Here is a 21,746-nt window from a genome sequence, read left to right as displayed (position 1 = left end):
TAAAATAAAATACTTGAAATAACTAGGAACCACTTTGGCAGCTTAATAATACTGAATAGTTGAAGAAACTGCTCCTGACTGAGTCAGGTGCCTCTCTGCTGCCTGTTTTAGTTGGGAACAGATCCTTTTGACCCCTGACTTGAACTGCAGACCTTTGTTCTTGTGTAGAATCCCACAGCAATGAAGGAAGCCAGCAGGGCCACCACCAGTGTCCTTTGGCATCTTGTTGCTTACTTGTCTCGTGAAGAATGACCATCATTCTGCTTGCTTGCTTGCGCTGCAGTGAAATTGCTCTGGATTTCTGCTGTTGCAGGCAGAGTTTGCAATGTGCTGTGTCCCAGGCTATCTGTGCTGGATGTCTGTAAACATTTTATGAGGTTTACCCAGTCTGTGCTGGGATTAAGGAAGGATAAAGCAAGTGATGTTTGTCTTGACCGAGCTCATGGGCTTGCAGTTATTTTGCTGCTATCAAGTGGATGGTGTCTTTATGCACAGTGCCCTAGCTCTGCTTGGTACGTTCACCTCTTCCTCAAGAGAGATGAGTTGAGGATCAACTAATGAAGCACAGTTTCACTCATTTGCTGGTAAAATTCACAGCTGGAATGGCCCTGGCATTCCTTTGTTCTGCTTGTTAAGTGCTTGTGAGTACTGATTTAACCAGCACAGATCTGAAAGAATCATTGTCCATTCCAGTGATCCCTGTAAATGTTTGCATTAATTTCATCTGGTTACTCCCAATTGCAGCTGTTGATTGTTATGGCTCTGTTAGTTACACTCTTTGTTTTCCTAATTCTTTCAATGCTTTCTGTTGCTCTTCAATGGAAGAATCTCCTCAACATTAATTTACTGTGCTGCTATTACTTTTTCTGCCTTCCATGTTTCACGGAGAATGAAAGACTAGAGGTAGCTGAGATGTAAGCTTACTCCCAGTCTGCTGCAGGTTAATTTAATAAACTCAAGCCTGTGTGTAGTTACTCTTGTGCTGCTTATTCACCATTTGTATGAGAGGGGAACTCGGGGCAGGAGGTGGAGGGGTGGTCTCAGAAGACAGGCTGTAAAATTCTTTAGGTCCTCTTCTAATTAAAATAAGCTGCTTTTACTTTATGTGCTGAGGATGCCAAAACTTAATTTTCTTACTCATTGCATTGTATACCATGTGCACAAAGTCATGTGGAAAAAATGGGTTTATAGGTCCCTAGTAGTGTCATGGGGGCAGCTTGAACACAATAGGTGTTGAATAAACAAACAGTGAGTTTCAAGAAGTGTTGGTCTGCTTGTTTTTTTGTCAGGCAGAGTAGTATTTTCTTCTCTTCGTAGTGTTAATGTATTTTCTGTCCCTGAATGGGAGTCCATGGAGGAAATCTTGATTCCTCTGACAACTGCCCAGATCACCCAGGATTCACCAAGGTGAAGATTTTGCCCTCAGCTGGCAGTCTCTAGCCCTGTTCCAGTGTGCCCCGTTGGCAAAGTCATGCTTGTGCCAGAGGCCCAGCACTTGCATTCAGAGCATGGACGTGAATGAGAGCCTTCAGGAGATTGCAAAATGTTGCTGTGAGGAAATTGCACGTGGTCTGGTGCTGTGGCCATGGATGTCTGGGCAGGATTCATGGCTTTTAAAGCATAAATATAGCGATGCTTGCTGTGGCCATTCTCCAGGGAATCTGACCTAGACGTGTCTGTCTCCAGCTGACTGGAGAGTAGAGCTGGGAGTCTCTTGAGTGCTGTCTGGAGGGAACAAGGTGGATCCTTGCTCGCTCTTGCCTAATGCAGATGACTGCAAGGGAGCAGGTTCTGCTCCTGGGTAACTGCCTCAGCTCTTGAAGGAAGCATGGCTTTTATCTCAGTTCAGGGCTGTGGAAACAGGTCGGGCAGGCACCTCAGAGTGAGCCAGGCTGGCCTGAGCTGCTGCTTTAAGGGTGAGTAAGGAAGGGGGAGGCTTGCCCTCATCTGAGGTGGATCTTCCTCCTGCCTCCGCCAGCAGCCTCTGCCCGTGCAATCCTGCAGCCATGTGGCTGGGTTGCTGTAACTCTGCCAGGGAGGTGTCAGTTGTCAGGGTGACCTGAGTGTCCCCCTGTTCTGGATGGGAAGGGGCTCTCCTGGGCAGTGGGGCCACAGTGGCGGTGCCTGGGCCCCCCAAAGCGGGGACAGGGCTGGCGGAGGCTGGATCCGCCTGGGAGCTGCCCTGTATGTCTGGGCTGCACTGTTGTGACCGCAGAGCAAGAGGGCCAAGGGTGCCTGCTGGGAAGTGAAACTGCTGCTGGCGCCTCGCAGCAGGCCTTGGGGGCCCAAGGAAGCCCCCAGCGCTGGGACATGGGTGGAGGACAGGACCCCTCTGGGTGCCGAGCAGCACCCATTCCTGTCCCAGGTAACATGGGGTGGGAGTGCGGGGGACCCTCATCTCTGCTCACGTGGTGGCCGCGCATCGTGGGCCCAGGCTAGTGGAGCTTGGATGGGGCTCAGGCTCTGGCTGCTGCCGCGGTGGTAACAGACCCAGCAGCGTCGGGAGCTGCCAAAGAGGGATGGCCCGTTGCTCCGGCTGGGTTGGCGCAGTGACAGCTGTCCCAGCAGCCCTCCTGCCTGATCTCTGGTGGGAGCTCCTGGGCTGGGTCTGAAGGGTTGGGTGGTTTTATCAGTTTCAGGGGGTTGTAGCCCATGTGTGCTTTGTATTCCTTGGAAAACCACCTAAGAGGATGAAAGTAAGTAGGTGGTGTGAGCTCTTGGTAGATGTTGGATGGTGCAGATCTCTAGTTATTAGAGATACAATAACAGACTGTACCCAAGGAGAAGGAATAGTCAAAGAGAATGAAAATAGTAAGAAATGGGGGATAATGTTATTTTCCAAGATGCTTAGCATAATAATGACTTCTTTTGGAGCTTATGAATTAACAGTTGGGAAAGCTGGGCATTTCAGGTTCATGTGAGCTGCTGTGGACAAGACCCCAAAATAAAAGTTCTGCTGCGGTCATCTCCATGTGGATTTTCAAAGGATGTTCAGAAACTAGAGGGATATCGAAGCCTTGTGCTGCTCTTGAAAAAGTGCATGATTTGCGTTTGCCATAGCACTTAAGGAATCATCTGTGGGATAGACAAAGCTCTCTAAGAAGGAATAATTCACCCAAGAAGACAATTCAGACTGCAAAAAGGAAAAATAAGCTGCTTTAAAAAAAAAATAAAAATCACCTCATCTTCCTCTGTTTACCATCCTGCTCAAATAACTTGATAACCAAGTTAGACGCACTGATTTTGTCAATCTGCTTACACCACTGTTTGGTTCTGTTTACTGTGTATCCAGCACAGCAGCAACCTTTGCCTCTTAAGAGACGGGTATTAGGTTGCCTCTGGAGTGCCTCCTACCAACAGCGCAGTTTAAATATTGGCAGAAAGTTGCAATAATTATTGTAACTAAAATGCTGTGGACTGAAGGTGTTAAAGTATTCTCCCTTTGTTCCAGTTAAGTATTACTGGGCTTTCCAAAGAATGGACTCTTAGATTGCACCTGGTCTGTTCTTTTCTCTGTTACAGTAGATGAGGTTAGAATGCTAGGTCAGGATTCAGAAATATGCTTGTGCCTTATAATGGATTATTTGTTCATAGTTACTTTAAACTCCCATGGGAAGCTGATGTTTTCTCTGTGAATCATTCCTGGCAGCTATACCTATCCTTCCCTGGAATAATTATTACTGAGACAGCATCAAGGGAGGGAGTATTTCCTTCAATGAGTGAAACATTTCCATTTAAGAGGTAAACAATGCTGACCTGGCAAGGTTCAGACTGTGTGAGCATTGTCATTAATCTCTTAAAAGATTTTGAACGGTTCTTTACTCTTGTTATGCATCACCCCGGTGGATTAGATGGGAATGTAGAATGCATTCAGTGCCTTCTTGTGCGGAAAATGGAGTATTGGCGTTAAGAAGAAGCCTTCAGATCAGCGAGCAAGGGATTAAGGTCACTGAAGCACAGACAACTCTGTTAACTAGTATTCAGCATCACAAGTGTGTACAGTTGAACTACAATAGCTTCCCCGAGCTGGAGGATGAGTACATGTGCAGCTCCTCTGTGAGTCATAGGTACCTGCAGAACCAAGGGAAGCTTGATGCCTGTGGCAGCAGTAAAAGTATGTTCCCATCTGTATCCAGCTTATTATGGGCTACTGATTAGATGTATTTTTGTCCTAGCAATTTGGTACCTGTGATACTGACAAGAGATTGCTGTCTGTTGGCAGTTCTGTGACAAGACACCTGATGTTGGCATGTCATACTTCATCCATAAGTAAATTCACAGTGCAGTGACATGATGCATTTCTCCAGGACTCTCTACAAAGTGTCTTCATGTAGCTTTTGTATTTCATTGTCAGTTGAAGAAGGTTTCTCTGTAGCATCCATGTCAGAAAAGCAGTGGGAAGGTGCACAGAGAAAGTGTGGGTTTGCCTGTATGTAGGTCACACATTTCTAGGACCAAGGCAGTTCTGACCTGGGTTTGGTACTGTGCTGTTGGAGTGCTCTGTTGAGCATGTGTCACAATATATAGTGTGTCAGCCTGCTCTGCTGTTTTCAGGTAGCAAGGGGTCATCCTATATTGCAGTGCCTTAAATTTTAGGGGTTTGTGGCACAGCCTGGAATATTCTTTTATGATGAATAACTTTTGGAACTGGCATTGCCTTCCTTGAAATGCTGATAGTTCTGAAGCCTGTGATGTTTCATTCATTCCTGGGTAGAGGGAAGAGGTTCACTGAAATAACATAGAACTCCTAAGGTTGGGGAGTGGCACTCTGTCCTTATCTCCTAAGTGTGCAATTCCTTTTCCCACTGTTACTACCTCCCCACGCCTTCCACCAGTTCACTTGTGTTGTTGGATGTTTCCATTTGTTTTCTCTGCAGTGGGTTTGACAGACTTGACTGATTGATAGCAGCCTTTTAAAAAAGCACTTTTGCCTCTTGGTTAAAGCAATAAATTGTCCATTTTATTAATCTCTGATCTGGTGGAAGAGGGGATCGTCCAAATCTCATTAGGCCCTGCAATGGTTTCTAAAAAGGATATTCTTTCTTTTTATTAATTTCTGCTTATGTAAAGACCATAGACATTGGTGCGTTTTAAACTCAGAAATGTTACATCCACCTCCACAAAGGAAGTCTAAATGAAAGTGTCGCCCAAGGTGTCTTTTAGTGATGACAAGAACAAAAGGTGACATTAAGTTCACAAGGACATTTGGTTTTGATGTTGCTCTCATGTGACAGCTGTTTGGATGTCACAGCGATGCGTAGCGGGAAGAGTCTGAAGCTGGAGAGATGCTAAAGCTGAACAGAAATCAGGCTCTTTCTGCACGCTAGAAACTTGATTTTGCATCAAACTACTCCTCCATGTATTTTTTAAAAGGGGGTGTTTGGCTGGAAGAAGAGTTTATTTTTAGGCCTCAGTGGTTTCAGTTGCTTTATTGGTAGGTGGTAGTGTGAACAACATGTCACATGGTGCAGAACTGCTCCTATTCCATGTCTGAGTACACATCGTATTAGCTCGTCAGCTAAACCAGGTTTGTCAGCCTCGTTTGAACTGGCTTTGTGTCATAGCACTTGGTAAGATTTGCTGTACTTTTGGCATCTGCACTCTTAGGCCCTTGGCATTCTGTTTGGGTTTTTTTGTTGGGTGGTTTGTTTGTGGGTTTTTTTTCAAATTTTGAATGTTGTGGATAGCTTGAGAGGAAGAGGGAGACCCAGGGATGCCCAAAGACAAAAGGATGCTACAGGTGATATTTCCAGAAGTCAAAGCAGCAGCTTGGCCCTAAATATTGAAAGCCACATTCCTCTGTCTTGTTCTGGTAAAGAGGTAAACCAGGCTTTGACAATCTCTTTGATTTACTTCAAAACTGTGGATATGCTGCATCTGTATGGTATCCACCTTGTTTACCATTTGTTATGGCAACAGTTGGAAACACTATCCCAAGCTTTTACTGATCCCAGCACAAAATCTTGGTGCTTATTCCAGGTAAGCAATAACTCTTTCCTGTTCCTGCCATAGCTAGCATTGATAAATAGCAGCATAAGATTGACATTTCTCTGATGTTGGCAATTTTTTTTTTAAACTGCTGTTACTTTTGAGAAACAGACAGACATTTCTTTCATATGCATCTTTAATGCTTCCTGTATGTCAAAATCAAAACCAAAACTAACTTTCTGGGCAAGTGAAACTCAACACTGCAGTATGACATGGTAAGATGCTTATTAAGACTCTTCCTGAAAAATAGACTGGTATTGACTTTTTCTTGCTAAAATCACGCTGCTTGTGTTTTCCTGGTCATTTCTTTCAGCTGTGTTTACTGTGCTTTTTTTGTTTCTGTTGCCATTGTGTCTCTGGTAGCTGTTGCACGTATTCCTGAATTTGAAATCAAGGGGATGGTGTTTGAGTTTTGTACGGACTTCTTGCCCAGTTCTCTTTCCTTATACCCAGTGTTCTGGAGTAAGTCTTCTGGATATTTCGCAGATGTTTCTGTGCCTTGGAAGTCTGGCTAGTTTGCATATCCTTCCCATCTGTGCTAAAGCTCTCAGGATCCCTGTTTTAAATAAAGTACAGATTTATCTACTCAGCCGGTCAGGCTTCTTCTGTAGCCAGGTCATTCTGGGGAAAATGTGATGTGTTGAGTGGCATCACTTAACTGTATGTTGTTCTATTAGGTGTGCTGACCATGCTGCTGCTGAGGCTGAATGTATTGCTGATGATACCGCCTGTCTGCAAGACCCCTTACGTGGAAGAATTTTAGGGGTTGCTGTGCAGATCAGTGGACATGGACCCCTATGCCAGCATGCAGGTTGGGATGCGGGTAGTTCGTGGAGTGGACTGGAAGTGGGGCAACCAGGACAGCGGTGAAGGGAATGTTGGGACTGTGGTTGAGATTGGTCGGACAGGCAGCCCAACCACTCCAGATAAGACTGTGGTCGTGCAGTGGGATCAAGGCAACAGAACCAATTATCGGACTGGATTCCAAGGGGCTTATGACCTTCTTCTGTATGATAATGCACAAATAGGTAAGTATAGCATGGACAAGAAACACAAACCCTAGTGCTGTAAACCCACCTCCTTAACACCTGCCTTACGTGCTAGATGGAATGTTAAGCCTTTTTCAACTGCCTGTGAACCAATGCTGAGCAGCAGTGTATGCTGCGAATGGCAGTGAAATTCCTGTTTGCCTCTGTGCAAAGGCTTTTTTTTTTTTTCTTTTTTATCCATGAGTCTTAACGGTTTTGCTGACTTGGTCATTGTTACATTCTGGCATGACTTCTAGGATGAGAGTCCCTTAAGCCAGGAAATGGACACTTCATGTTACGCTTATCACTTCATATTTTATTACTGCATCATCTTAAGTAGACGCACAGTAATGACTTTTTTTCTTCAAAACATGCTGATGTAGTTCTGAGAGCCTGGTCAGCCTGGTTTCTCTGGATTTTGTGTGGATCTTATATTCCTTTGCTTTTGTTCTCCTAGGTGTTCGTCACCCAAACATCATCTGTGACTGTTGCAAGAAGCATGGTATACGGGGAATGCGGTGGAAATGCAAAATGTGTTTTGACTATGACTTGTGCACACAGTGTTACATGAACAACAAGCATGACCTGTCTCACTCCTTCGAGCGCTATGAGACAGCACACTCACAACCGTAAGTGGTGCTATAGGGGAAGTCTGTCCAGTTAACCGTGTTGAGATTTATAGGTCACTGTTCTATAATAGTGGTCTCCAAAATGGGGCATTTATGCCCCAGGGGGTGTGCAAGATGATCTAGTGGGGTGCAGGAATAACGTTATAGAACTTCACTAGAACATGTCTGTTTAATTTATAAAGAAAGAAATGCACGTATATTGGTGAGCACTCACAATTTTTTTGCTTGTAGTTTTGCGTGATCAAAAAAGTTTCGGGACCACTGTTCTACAGAATAGTCTAAGGCTGGATCTGACACTTTTATGGAGCTGCTTGAAAAAGACAGCAATCAGTAGAATTTTTCTGAAAAATTATGGTGAAAATTCAAAATGTTTGTGTGCTTAAATAATTTCTTAGACATGCTTTGCTATTTGCTGTTCCCAGATAACTGAGTGGCCACAGAGAAGGCTGACAGGAATCTTGCACTCCCAAATTGTTGATTTCTTCTCAGGGTCTCTACTGTTCACTGAAGAACACCACCTTCTCATTTAACTCCTCTGCACATTAGCATTATTGGAAGTGGCTGCTACACTGCCTGTGGAACAGTATCTATAATTTTTTGCTCATTCACAATGTGCCAAAACATGCAGGTCTGTTTTTGCGTCCTGAGGAAAAACTGAAAAATAGTCTCAACAGTAGTTTCATTTGTGTCTTGTAAGGTGGGCGTGAAGATGAATCTTGTAATCCTCTTGCCTTTAGAAAAGTAATAGGAAATCAGCTTGTCTCTGTCATTGATTTTCTTTTTTTTTTTCTTTTTCTCCCCTTGAAAATATCAGTATGCATTGCATCCGTCTGTGGAATGAAAAGTGTAATTACGTCGCTAAAGACAGTGGTGTCAGATTTGCAGCTGGTTTTTTTTTTTTCTTTCCATATGGGAAGCTCTCTCTGGAGTTGATTACCATAGTTTTGCAAGTGTGGTTGAGCCAGAATTCTGAGTGCTAGCAAAGAAAGAGATGTTGCTGTCCAAAGATGTCCCCTCTGAGCTTTGAGGCTTGTGTTTATCCACCAGATTAGGATGTTTCTTGAGCTTGTGTTAAAATGACAAGCCAGCCAGATCCTATTGTGAAATGAGCTTAGTGATTTCATATATATATATATATATATATATAAACTAGACATAGCTTTTTAAATCTCTCTTTCTATGAATATTATAGTTAGCTCCAAGTAGTCACCCCGAGGTGCCTGCTTGTGTCTTTTATTTGAGCTCTAGGTATACTTTGCTGTTAAGGTACATAATCTTCCTCACATTTAAAGAAAAAAGAAAAAGAAATAGGCAACTATTACTTTAAGAGGCTGTAGTGTTGCAGAGCAGTCCAAATTTTCTGGCCTTTGTGTGGGTTCTCCATGGCACTGCGCAGTGCTGCATTCTCTTGGGCAGCAGGCCAGCTCTGTTGCCTTTCCCGACCCGCATCAGGAGCACCCCAGAATACTGTCATTTATCAAAAGGCAGATTGCTAGGCAGTTTCTCCCCAGGGCTCTCATCCTTTGCAGAACTTGTGTCCTTTTCTGAGGAATCTAAATGGTGAAAGATGTAAACAGAGCAGTATTTCTTTTCAAGGCTTGTATCTGACCTGTGTCCAGGCTGCTGTTTGAATTGGGCAGTGGAGTGCTTGCTATCAGTGTGAAAAGAGAGCCTGGAAGACTGCCAGTGAAGTTGCTGGACCTGGTACTGTCCTATGTGGGTTGTCTGACTTTCACAAAACACTGCGGCACTGCTCTGGAATGTCACGGAAGCACTGGAGGACTCTTTGGAGGTAGATGTCCACGAGAGCAGAACTTGAAGTTTGGTGATCTTGCCTCTTGGTGGCTTTTTGGTTTGTTTGGTTTGTGGTTTTCCTAAACTCCTTTGCTTTTTTTCCCCTGCAATTGTGGTTCATTCAGGGGTTAAGGATGATGAGACATGAATTAACTTTTTCTGAGTGGATAAAAAGGAGTCTAGACGTGGGCCACAGTCTATGATACCAAGTCTTTTGTTAAAGAAGCAGTATTCTGATTTATGTTACTGTGTGTTAGCAGGAGCAGTGATCTTCCTAATACCAAGCAGAAAAAAACCCCAACAAAACAAACTCAAAAATAAAAGGGATGCATGTGTGCTTGTGACATCAGGGACACAGCGTGAGCCTGTCAGATGTGGCAGTGGTTTCTGGGAGCCTCAATAAGGGGTAAAGGAAAAAGCAGCAGTGCTTGTAATTGGATAATACAACATTTTTCCTGCTGTTCCTGTGTGGCAGGTGTTGAATGTAGCCGTGCTGAGGGATGGAGAGAAATCAGAAATCCTCAGTGAAGAAGCTTCCAGTTGTGGAAAGCTACAATTTTAAAGATGAATGAAAGGTACATACTGTGATTCTTAGAAGTCACTGAGCTTTTGGAGAAAACGGGCTGTCAGAAATGCTTTTTGTTTCAGTCATTTGACTTGAGTTGCTATAACTGCAATGCATATGTGTTTTATGCAAGAGCTTTCATACAGGGGGCTGGCAAAATGAAACGATTTTACTCGGAAATGTCTTGCAGGGCAGGAGCAGGAAGAAGTAGGAACACCTTTGCTTCAGTGCAAGTCTAATCCTATGATTTGTTGGTCTAGTGTTCCATAGCTTGCTCTGCATTGAGTGGAATGTTCTGATATTAAAAAAAAAGTGAAGTGAGGGGCATGGAGGGAGATCACCTTTGAATACTGCCATAGAGACGGTTTCTTTGCAATAACTGAGGTCTGAGCTGTAAGGACGTGTTGCCTTTAGGCAATGCAGCATCCTTTTCGAGGAACAAAAATTGCATACTTGTGACTCACTAGGACTGTTGCTTAGATCATTCATCTCAATTTTTTTTGCTTAATAAAACGGAAGAGAAAACCTTTGGCAGCTCCCCAAGGACCGAAAAAAAGCTGTGTATTTAAAAAGACGTGGTAACTGCTGTGTGGATTTGGGTTTTCTTGGTTTTGTTGCTGCCCACTGTTGTTTGGATGGCTGTGAAACACAGAATGAGTCTCCTTTAGAGATCAAGATTCCCTCGCCTCCTTTCTCTGGCAGGGAATGGGTATCTTTCAGTTCTTTACAATGAGCTTCAAGTGCAGCAGTGTGTTGCTTTCAAGACCCAGGCAAAGGGCTGTGATCAACCCACTCACTGGAGTGTGAATTAGTCAGAAAGCTTCTAAGGCAAGTGGATGGAGACACAGCCCGCAAAATTTGTCAGCATCCCATAATCTTGGTTTTGCATTGCGGTGGAGGGGCTACTAATATATCATGATTGTAGTCCTTGGCTTACCATGAGTGGGATCAAATGCAGAACCATGGAATGCAGCTGTATTACTGAGCTGTCACACCAGTTGTCTCTTGAAACAAGGATCAAGATCTGGGAGTTTCCAGGTCCTCCCTGGTCTCCATTCTTAGTCCATTGTGGGAGAGCATCGCCATGCATCCAGTCTTGCAGCTGCTGCCATTACTGATCCTTTGACAGAGGAAGGTAAGGCCTCTAGCGGGACAGTTTTGGAGATGGCAGTGTAATGTCCAGACGCAGTGAATTGCTACCACCTGCACTGCTGTTGCCAGACCCACCGTCTGGCAGCTGTGCAGCTAAACCTAGGCAAGGCCAACACATAACTGTTTGTAGCAGCTCACTAATCCTAGGATTTAGGAGGCCTTAAGCCCAGACAGACACTGCAGAGGGTTCCCAATCAGTTTTCTAAAGAGGCTTTGAAGACACTTTACCTGAAGGCTATTTCAGGTCTTAAATGACCTGAGTTTGAACCTCTGGTGGAAGCAAGCACTGATATTTTTCTTTTGTTTGTATTTTTCCATTTGGAGTAATCCCTTCCTGACATCTGCCAGTTGCAGGTATTTTTTATTGGTCTTGTTTATTTTGAATTTTATGGCTGTTTTAGGAGAGGCTATCATCCTTACTTTAAAAGAGAGGGCAGCTCAGTTTCACTGAAGACCTTTTTTTTGCAATTGTGTACCTGTTTGCTCAATATATGCTTAGTAATTGGAAGATAAATGAGTGTCTGTAAGCAGGATAGCAAAGCAAAACTCACCAGGTTGATGTTAGGGTTGGAATAGTCAGGCACACTGGTGATTTTTGCATATTATCAAATCTGAGATAATCCTCTGCTCATACGAAATATTTGTATTATTATATTCAAGTGCAAAAGCAGCAGTGGCATTTTGCATGCGTCACCTTCTGGGGGATGATGCTAAGCTGAATTTCAGTAGGGGATGACACCACATAATCAGGGACAAAACTCTCTAATACCCGGTTTGGAGGGCTGGAAAGCAGGCAGGCTTTATTTTCAGCACCGGATGCACGGGGGATAAGTTCTACCCAACGCGCGTCTCGACTTTGTTCACTGTTTATCTTTAGATGGCCGATCTATATGTATTAATGACATTTCTGAGAAACTACTGGCATATTCCTTACAGTTCCGTGAACTACTTATCATATCTGCACTCTTACTATGCATGTGTGGCCTAATGGGTCAGGGGTCCTCTGGTGGTCCTTTGGGACACCTTCATCCCTTTCTTCATCCTCTTTTTTGTCATCTTCCTCTTCTTCTTTGCATCCTTTTCATGACCTTTTCTCCTGGCCCTGTTTCAGCACTCTGGGCTTATGTCTTGGTTTTGGGCAGGTTCTTATCTACTACTAGCTACTATAGTAGCTAAACTATACAATGCAGCGTTCTACTGGTAGCTAAACTACATAATGCGGCGTTGTATGGCTGGCAATGCCATGGATACATCAGTTGCAACATTTATGGTTAAGCGCACTGGTAATATTCCCTGGTGTCAGGGTTGTAGTGTATTTTACCCAGGCTATTTTCTAGACTTCACTCACTAATAAATCAGAACCGTAACAATCTTTCAGAAGCCCTATTTTTTTCCTGGAGAACAATGGAGTTGGAGGAGCCAGCAAACTACACAGGGAAATGTTTTGTGTAATCAAGCACTAGAAAACCAAGTATTTTCTCACATTGTGTTTTGTACTGTAGTCAGAACAGAGCTTGCAGTTCTTTTCAGCCATAATTCTTAAACCAGCTCAGTCTAGTCCAGTTAACCAGTTGGATTTCTAAATCAGATACATTACAAGAACAAGTGCATGCTATCATTTAGGTATGCGTGTGCAATGCAGACCCATTCAAGGCAGCTTTAATAATCCAGCCTTCCATCTGTGCCTGCTTATACTGTAAGCATGAACTAATACAGCAGCTGAGTGACAACTGCTGGGCATTTGATTACTAGGCAATAACGAGAATGCGGGTTTATTTACTGTATTAACCTCTTCAACATGTGTTATTTATACGATGTCAGTTTAAGCTGCTAGGCTAAGAAATTTTGGTGAGCAACATTTTAAATAAAATCTGACTCTTGTGTGTATGTTTGTTTCTAACTTTTAAAAAAAGGCTCATTCAGTATTAATTTATTCACATTAATTTATTTATGAATTAATTCTAGTAATGAATGAGTATAATTATACTTTTAAAAAACCCATTGTGATTTACCGGATAAAACGTTTAACTGTGCTTCCTTAAAAAAACACGTAAAAAAAGAACACTAGGGCATAGCTCCACACTAGGGCTTCCCTTATTTACTTTGGAATGTTCTGTTTGATTTCTGCAATAGGGATTAAATTTCAGTGACATATTTTATCTTTGTCTTTTCTGGAATTACATGACCAAAACTGTAAGCAAGAGAAATAGTCACTAAAACATCCTTAGCCTGTGTTTTGAACTGAGAGTCATGTTGAAAGGATGATAACAAGCCATTTGACTTTGTACGCTCACTAAGTGCTTCTGTATCATTCTCAGTACGATATGCTGGTGGTAAAGGCTGTGTATATCTCTTAAGAGCATAGTTAAGAAAACCTTCTGGCAGCAGTACAGTGTTGAGTCTTAGGTGCGTGCCCCCACGTTTTAGTTCACATTTGGTAGACTTGGTCTGAAATCTTGCCCACTGTGGCTTTCCAAAGCTGACTTTGATATGTGTTAGCTTTGGAGGTTAGCAAAAAAACCAGCAAGCATTTAGTCCAAGTTACAAACATACAGGTAGTTTTGTGAAGAACTGTGCCTTGGCAAGGAAGGATAGGCTTGACAATGGAAAGTCTTGCTAAAGGCAGTTCCTGAAATAGGTTTCTGTGATCCTGATCCCTCGCTAGCGTCCTTGTCTTAGTCTGGTTCATGCTTGAGCAATCGGCATCCGCTTGCCATCTGTCAGAATTTCCTTTATCCTTTACTGGAAGTGCTTCAGTAAAAGCTTTGCTAGGGAGGATTAGAGAATCTAGAATTTCATCGTTGAGGTTGGTTTTATTGTAGTTTCTGTGAGATCTTTGTGTTGGCTTTTCCTGGGGTAACCTGTGTGATCTTTACATCCTAGAAGGAGTGTGTGTTTATACCCACCATGAGCTGAGATTCTAGTTTACAGCTCTGTCTTTCTGAACAGATGAACACAATATTTATGGCCTGCTACCTTGCAGGGTGACCATCCCTTCTGCTTTCCAGTTCCTTATGTTGTGCTTGTTTCTTCAAATAAGAATTTTCTGCAGCGGAGAAGGCTTTGTCTTGCAAGATACATTAGCTGTGCCTGGTATGCAGGGGCTCTGACTAATGCAGGGCTTCAGATCTCTACTGCAGATTAAAAGCAGTCTCTGCTTAAGCTTCTCCAGGTCAGTTGTTTTGGGTCTCAAATCTCTGTCTGTAAAGCATGGGTGATGCTTTTTTTGTAGCCGTCTGGAGCATAGCTCTGGGTGATCTGAAAGGCTCTGCAAGCACCTTGGTGAAATTTGAGCACAGGCAGAATATCCACAGGGGGGTGGTTCCCAGCATGCTGAAGAGAGACATAGCTTCATTCTGTACAGTACATGCTCCCAAGTCTTTTCTGGACTCTAGTAATTTAATATCATTGGAATTTGTAGGGCAGAAATGGCTGCAGACTTTGGCTGTCATAATTAAAATTGTATTAAAGGCAATATTGCAGTGATTAAATTTATCCCTAGGGTATTTTTGCAACACACTAATAACTTTGGTTGTTATCCAGTATTAGAAACAAAACATGTTGAATTAGATTAAAACCTAAGATGTATTGGCTCAGTACATCTGGTTCTGGCATCATTTTTTTGGTGTTGCTGGTAAGCAGTGTGGTTCAAGACAAGGTCAAAATTTTTGCGAGGCCAGGGGAAGAAGGCAGTAGTGGTGGGTTGCCTCCAGCATTTAAATAGAATGGGAGATGGAGTTTCTTACACTTCTCTCTTCTTTAAGGAAGCTCAGCTTTCTGAACTGGTCAGCTTTGGTTTTGTATTCTCTAGCCAAAAAATTCACTGAAAGTGACAGATTAATGTGAGAGAGAGGAAGCAACTGCTGTTACATGATTATACAAAAAGGGAAATTATGAAAGGTATTTAATGAGTGGTGGTTATTTTGCTGTTTAAATACCTTGCTTAAGCTTAGCTTGGTGCTTTGTTTTGCTGTCACCTAGAATGTTTGCATTGAAACCCTTCCCCTGCAAGAGCAGGGTTTGAGCTAGAGAAATACGTTTTTGTGAGTTTTTGTCTCAGGGCTTGACTAAGGCATCTTTGATAAATTGTTATAAAAACATTCAACAAAATACAGTGAAAATAACACGTTGTAGCTGGGCTGTTTCAAGATGTAGTGCACAAATCCATGCTGGTTTTTGAAGCAAGTCTGTAGTGCATAGCACAGTGCAATAAAATGAATGCTGGTCAGTGTTTCTCTTTAGCTCAGCTTTTTTCTAGCCATCTTTTTCATTGTCTTCTCTTTCGTAACAACTGCTAGCCTTGATGGTGTTTAAAACAGACAAAATCTCAACCATTCAAAAAAGTCTTCATCTTCCTCCTGTCAAACTACAATCTGGATACATTCAACAATTATAAGAACAGTGTAAATAATCTCTCCCTCTTTTTAAACACGTTAGGTTGTAAAGCAAGAAAGGTAAAAAGACTTAGGCTTTTGATGGATAAGTAAACAGTAAGTTCAGGCATAAGCTTTTTATCCTTCTGAGTCTCCACCTTCTCTCTCTAGGTATTAGATGGAAAATAAATACAGCATTCTGAGGTCAGCACTGCCCTGGGTAGGCTTCCCCTCCCCTTCCCCTGCAGAACAGCTGCTGAACTTGGTTTTGCTCTGTCTGGTCTGGGAGTTGCCAAGAGCCTGTCAGGAGGAGGTGCGCAGTTGTGGGTATGGATTGTGGCATCTTTGCGGTCACCTAGAGAAGTGGATTGTATCCTGAGCGAGCAACGCAAACAGGTCCTTAAGGACTTTGGTGGCTTGGTATCTCATGAGAAAGCTTTCTGCTAGGCAACAGAAACTAGGAACAGCACACACAAAACCAGCAGTGAAGCTGCTGTAAGATTATGGGAATTGGAAGCTGCTTTAACAGGACATCAGACCCCCTGTTTACTATCACGTAGGTATTTTTTTTTCTTTCTTTTTTCTTAAGATGGAGTGGTGTGTATGCCTGTGGTGTGGATTGCAGGGCAGATAGAAAGGTCTTTGTTATCCTGGAAACAGTCTAGCCACAGCACTGCTGGTCTAATCTGCTCTGCTTTTCAGTAAGTGACCTAGGCTGTGCAGTCTGCAGCTTAGGTTACGAAATGTGCTGAACTCCTTATGGCTTTGAGCTAGGAGACTGCCCGAGCCATTAACATGTGCTTTTGGGCAGTGCGCACCCTAGTAATGTCCCCAAGCATTGCCTTCAGTGGAACGATGGGGTACAAGGGCAGCTGAAATTCAATTTCACTCTCCCTCTGAAGTGATGTCAGACTTTCTGTAGAAGTTACTTTCTCCTTACTCCTCTCTCTTCTACACCCCCCCACCCCCAGTTATCAGAGGCTGTGTTATAAAGATATTTTAATTGTGTGAGATGTTGACTTGGATGGTGTTCTTTGGGAAGCATGTGGATTGTAAGTGGCATAGCTGGCAATGAAAACTATCATGTCTTCCTGCTGTGATGTTTAGGATTGCGTGATGATATTTGTAGCAGGTCTCCCCTGCTCTGTGTAGGCAATGAGGTGAAGTTGCTAAATCCAGATTTTGTAAATGCACATTATGCTGTAGAATGCTGGTGAATAGTTAAAGAGTATTAATTTGCATGCATACACAATAATTGTACTTTGCCCTCGGTGAGCTGCCTTGCCCTAATGTAATTTGTGGCCTGTGCATCTCCTAGAGCATGTGGGGAAGTTTTTCTTCTTTGGAGCTACTAGATTTGAATCTTGCTCTACACAGCCCCCTCAAGACTCTTGAAGTTCTGAAAGAAGCATGAACCTTTTTCTCCATGGCTAAGCATGCTGTGTGTGAGTGAATGTTATCATTTTGAGTCTTTGTGTTTATGTATGTTCAGCTTCCTGATTCAGCAACATGACGTTCTGGTGTCTAACAACACGAGAGAGAGATCCCACTGCAGTCCTGCTGCTTGTGTGTAGATCTGTGCTTGTCTCCACAGACTGTCACTGAAGTGTGCCTGTTCCTCATGCTCACATAGCAGCTTCTGTTCCCAGTTACCTGCATCCCACAGAGGAGAGAAACACAGTACTTTTTTAAAGCTCGTCATGGATCGCACAATAGTTGATAATACTGAAAGATAAACCTGGGTCATCTTTTAGCCCAGTGTATTACTCGCTTGTTGTCTCTCTGCCATCAGTGGAACAGTGCCCAAGTACCCTGACCTTCCTGTGGAGACCAGCTTTTAGGATCAAAGACCCTGTTCAGCTGTTTTATTGTTTTTTCTCACTTCTTACATGCCCTTCAGAACTCAGGCCATGTTTTTCCATATGTAAGTGTGGTATACTTGGTCCTCATGTAACAGACCTTGGTTGGAACAGAGCTTTATAAAGCGTGAATGTAGCATTAAATTAATTTGTTTTCTCTTATTTTGTTTTTCTAGAGTCCTAGTGAGTCCTCGACAGAATTTGACTCGCATCACATTAAAAGGGACTTTCCAGGGGGCTAAAGTTGTCCGTGGCCCTGACTGGGAGTGGGGTAACCAGGATGGTAAGTTTCTTTCAGGACGTCCTGTAAAACACCATTAGATTTTTTTTTTAATTTTTTTTTTGCCAAATTGCTACTTGAAAACACATATGCTGAGCAGTAGCTTCTAGAGGAGCTGTTCAGGTGATGCAGGTTGCTGTTCGTTAGAGTGTTCAATAATATTTGTTTAAAAGCATACCTGTGACATAAACTCGCATTCATTCAGGGTGTGGGAGGGAAATTTTGCTGCTTCTATTTCATAGATGTGAAGACTCATGGGAACTATCCTGGAAGATCTTGTATAGAACTATAACTGTACACCATGTTCTAAGAAAATAAATATCTGTCTTTTCCTGAAAAAGCTTCCATTCATAGTAGGAATAAGGTTTGTTTGACTTTGTGACCAGTATTCCTTTTTCCTTTGGAGTTCTTCAGAATATTCTTATTTGGACACTTAAGAACAGTGAAGAGAAATGATCTGTAGGGAGTGTTTCACATGGAGCATTAATGAAGAACTGTTTGCTGTGGTTGCTGGAGAATGGTTTCTGCTTTCTGTATGAATTGTAACTTCAGGCTGGAAATGCAAAGGGACAAACGTGCCTTTTCTGGAGCTGCTCTTGGGGTGTATTGACTGTGTCCAGTTCACTGATAACCAATTTCAATGTAGTGCTACAGGGTTAAGGAAACTTTACCGTCTGTCTCTAGTTCAGAACCTTGTACACGTGGTAATGTTTACAGCTTCTTTTTTACCTTAATAATCAAGCTGTAAGTCCAAAGGTTTCCAGTGCTGACTCCACCATTTATTGCAGCTCTGGGTTCAGTGGAGGACATGGATACTTGCAGGGTCTGAGAGCAAAAGAAGCTTATGTTCAGTAGAGCTTATCCATCCTTTTGAGAGCAGATCAACATTTACATGTCTGAGTCTTGTGTTGCTTACAATGATTGTGACCTGAAGGCAGTTACACGTGCAAGACAAGTGAGAAGAAACATAAGGCCAGCCACTTAGCTGCTCTCTAATACTGCCCTGTCTTTGATGGAGCTGCCCCCATCCATAGCCATTTGCTCTTCTGACCTTAGCTTCCTGACACATCAACTCTATTTCTGTTTAAGGAGGTAACATGTGTAAGTGAGAATAAATAACCTTGCAAACTCTGTGATAGGTTCCTGCTCAGTTTTTGTATTGATCATGTAGTCTGGTGTGTCAGGTAAGGGCAATAGCAGCTAGTTGAGAAATCTGATGGAATGGTCTTACTTTTATTTGCCGGTGTCTTTTTAGTACGCCTGATACCCTTTGCAAATATTAGCACTGACTGCAAAATTTGTCAATTGACCAAACTTTTTTTCTCTGCTGTGGTCAGGGTGGGCCCTGGCAGCTCTTCAGTCACTTCAACTTTTTCATTGAATACCTGTTTTTCCTTACTACTATTTCTCGAAGTCTAAACACTATGGAAGTGGAAAGAAGTGCCCTCCTCGGAGAAAAGCATCTGAACAGGGCGAGGGGGGAGATTACTTTTTGTTGTTGTTGTTGTTGTTCAGTCTGAATCCCCCACTGCAACAGACAAACATCAAGTTCTTTTGTCACTGGTGCTAAGTTTCCATCAGCACTAATTTGAGGCCAGGGGTACCTACCAGGTTTCTTACAGACTGAAAGAGCGGGGAGAGGACAGCCGTCTGCTGCAACCTGTCTGCATGAACAGTGTAGTCAAAAGAACACGGTGTTGATGCAAGATCCCTCTGTTCCCATAGTTGAATGCTGGTACGGTCCAGAGGCTCTCCCTTCCTGTGGCCAGTGACTGCATCTTGGACGTAGCCTCCTTTTCTAAGAGCTGTCACCCTGGCTCATTTTGGACTGGACAGTTGTTTATGGTTATCTGCAGAAAGGGAGATGAAAATTACTGTTAGCTGCCCTATTGCTAGGATCTGGATTCTAACCTGGAAGGCTTTTTTTAGCCATAGCTAGGAAGGTTACATCATAGAAATGCTTTTGCTAACTTAAATTGTGTTTTCCTAGATAATATTCCTGTGGGTGGATGGATATCTGAAGTGCTGATCTTGTAACTCTCTGCAGTGTACAGAACTAGGATCCGCCTGCTATTTTTAGGGAGAGATTTTAAAGGCAGATAGGATTTAAAAAATATTTTTCCTCCAGTAGAAATCAAGAGCTATTGGGACATTCTGATTCTCAGACCAGCCCTCTAAGGGTGTGTTCCTGTCATTGACAGAACTGAAAGCCTGCTAGTTTGTCTGTATTATGCTTTTTAGATGAATAGGCAGTTAGATGAGGAAGTTAATTCCTTTAAGCTATGAAATTCCAAGACTTTGCAGGCAATTAGAAGCTCACTGTCCACTCAGTGAGACAGACAGATACTGCTGTCCCAGTTTGGGAAAGCCTGTTGTCTCTCGGATGAGAGTGTGTCCCTTGAGCCCAGCCAGATCTACCTTCTCACAGACCACATCCTCCTGTTCTGGATTGTTTCAGTAGCCCTCCTCCTTGCTTGGGCAGGGGAAGAGAAGTACCAGAGCAAACTTTACTTGATATTCCCCACTTGACTGGCACTGGGGAGAGATTAAAGTTTTTGGGTGGATTTTACAACAGTGCTGTGTTTTTATCTTGCCACAGTGTGGTGCCATGACACTGTGCGTGGCCCAGCTAGGCAGGGTTTCTGTACATCAGGAGGGATGGCTGCTTTTACACAGAATTCAGCTTTTCCATATTTGTATTCCAAAGTAAATGTGTGGCTGGCTGGCTTTCGGTGAGTTTAATGTAGGGATACTCTTGCAGTTGGTCAAGCTGAGTTGTCTTGGGGTTTAATTTCCCTGATTAAAAAGGTGACAGAGATCTCTTCTGCAGATCAAGGTGAATCATGCAAGCTGTGAGGAAGCTCTGTGAGCTGCTGAATATGTTGTTGTTGTTGTTGTGATTTCCTTCTTTGATGTATATAAAGAATGCTTGACTGGAGGGCATTGCTTCTGGCAGCAGCAGTATGCCGTCAGTGAAGCAGACCTGTGTGCTTCTGTTCAACATATAAAGCTGGCCACAGAGATCCTTCCTGGTGGCAGCTTCTCTGTCAGAATTGCATCTGCCCCAAGCTGTTGACTTTGGGCTCTGTGCCTACTCCTCTGTTGTGAATAGCTGGAGAACTGACAAGTTTTTTCCTTGTTTTTTCCTTAGTTAAGATAAAAAAGTCATTAAGTCATATCTCAGTAAACATTCCAGTGTCGGGTGGATTCCTGTGTATTTGTCTCAGTGAAAATGCAAGCTGGACACTATTTCCCCTCTTTTTCCATCAGGTGGTGAAGGTAAAACTGGACGTGTTGTTGATATCCGTGGCTGGGATGTAGAGACGGGACGCAGTGTGGCCAGCGTCACGTGGTCTGATGGTACTACAAATGTCTACAGAGTTGGACACAAGGGAAAAGTGGACCTGAAATGTACTGTGGAGGCATCCGGTGGCTTTTACTACAAAGAGCATCTCCCAAAATTAGGTGTGTAAAGAAAAAAAAAAAAAAAAAACCAAACCAAGAAAAACCAAAACAAAAACCCAACAAAAAAACCCAAGTCTTCTGCTGAGAAACTCTAATTCACGCTACTATTTTGTGACATTGAAGCCATTTTGCATGGAAGACAGAAAATCAGCAGGTGGTTTTATAAAGTTCCCACGTAAATATGTACCATTTAAAGAAGTGGTCTGTGTGTGAGCATACTGCTTTATTTCCAGCTGGTTAATTAGTACTTTGGCCTTTTCAGTGGTAAGATAAACTCATCAGATGCCCACAGCTGTTTCCCAAGGAGGCATCTTCTGCCAAGGCAACTTCTTGCTGCTGCAAATGCATGAAATGCCCTTGGATGCACCTGCGTCTGGCAGCAGAGAATTCAACCCAGTGTCAGTTTTGGTAATCCAAAGTTTTCCATTCTTCAGGCAAGCAGTGGTCCAGCTCGTGTTCACTGTGCTTTTAGAGAGCAGATATTATTGTTCTGGTGGACCAAAAAAGTGTGTTGAAGGGGAATGTGACAAAAGGGAGATTTCTGAGAATGAAGCTTCCAAATACTTGCCTAGCAGGGAGATAAGAAAAAGCAATGGGAAAAAGTGATGTCTAC

The 21,746-nt window shown here is 43.0% G+C and overlaps 1 protein-coding gene across 6 annotated transcripts in view; it reads left to right on the top strand.

The window, feature by feature from the left end:
- Window positions 1–21,746, top strand: part of MIB2 (MIB E3 ubiquitin protein ligase 2) — a 53,626-nt gene that overhangs the window by 11,042 nt on the left and 20,838 nt on the right. For 4 of the 6 annotated variants that reach the window (XM_055799537.1, XM_055799535.1, XM_055799536.1 and 1 more), the window contains exons 3-6: window positions 6,666–7,016; window positions 7,474–7,645; window positions 17,565–17,671; window positions 20,939–21,133. In XM_055799537.1, coding sequence (XP_055655512.1) covers window positions 6,776–7,016; window positions 7,474–7,645; window positions 17,565–17,671; window positions 20,939–21,133 — 715 coding nt within the window. In that variant the 5' untranslated portion in view covers window positions 6,666–6,775. Of the gene's footprint in view, window positions 1–6,186; window positions 6,204–6,665; window positions 7,017–7,473; window positions 7,646–15,809; window positions 16,086–17,564; window positions 17,672–20,938; window positions 21,134–21,746 lie in introns of those variants that run through there. The other 2 variants (XM_055799538.1, XM_027787493.2) reach the window with 2 other exon arrangements.

The sequence above is a fragment of the Falco peregrinus genome, chromosome 3, assembly GCF_023634155.1.
Source record: "Falco peregrinus isolate bFalPer1 chromosome 3, bFalPer1.pri, whole genome shotgun sequence".
In the NCBI taxonomy this organism is placed as follows: domain Eukaryota; kingdom Metazoa; phylum Chordata; class Aves; order Falconiformes; family Falconidae; genus Falco; species Falco peregrinus.
This window is presented reverse-complemented; position numbering and strand designations above follow the sequence as displayed.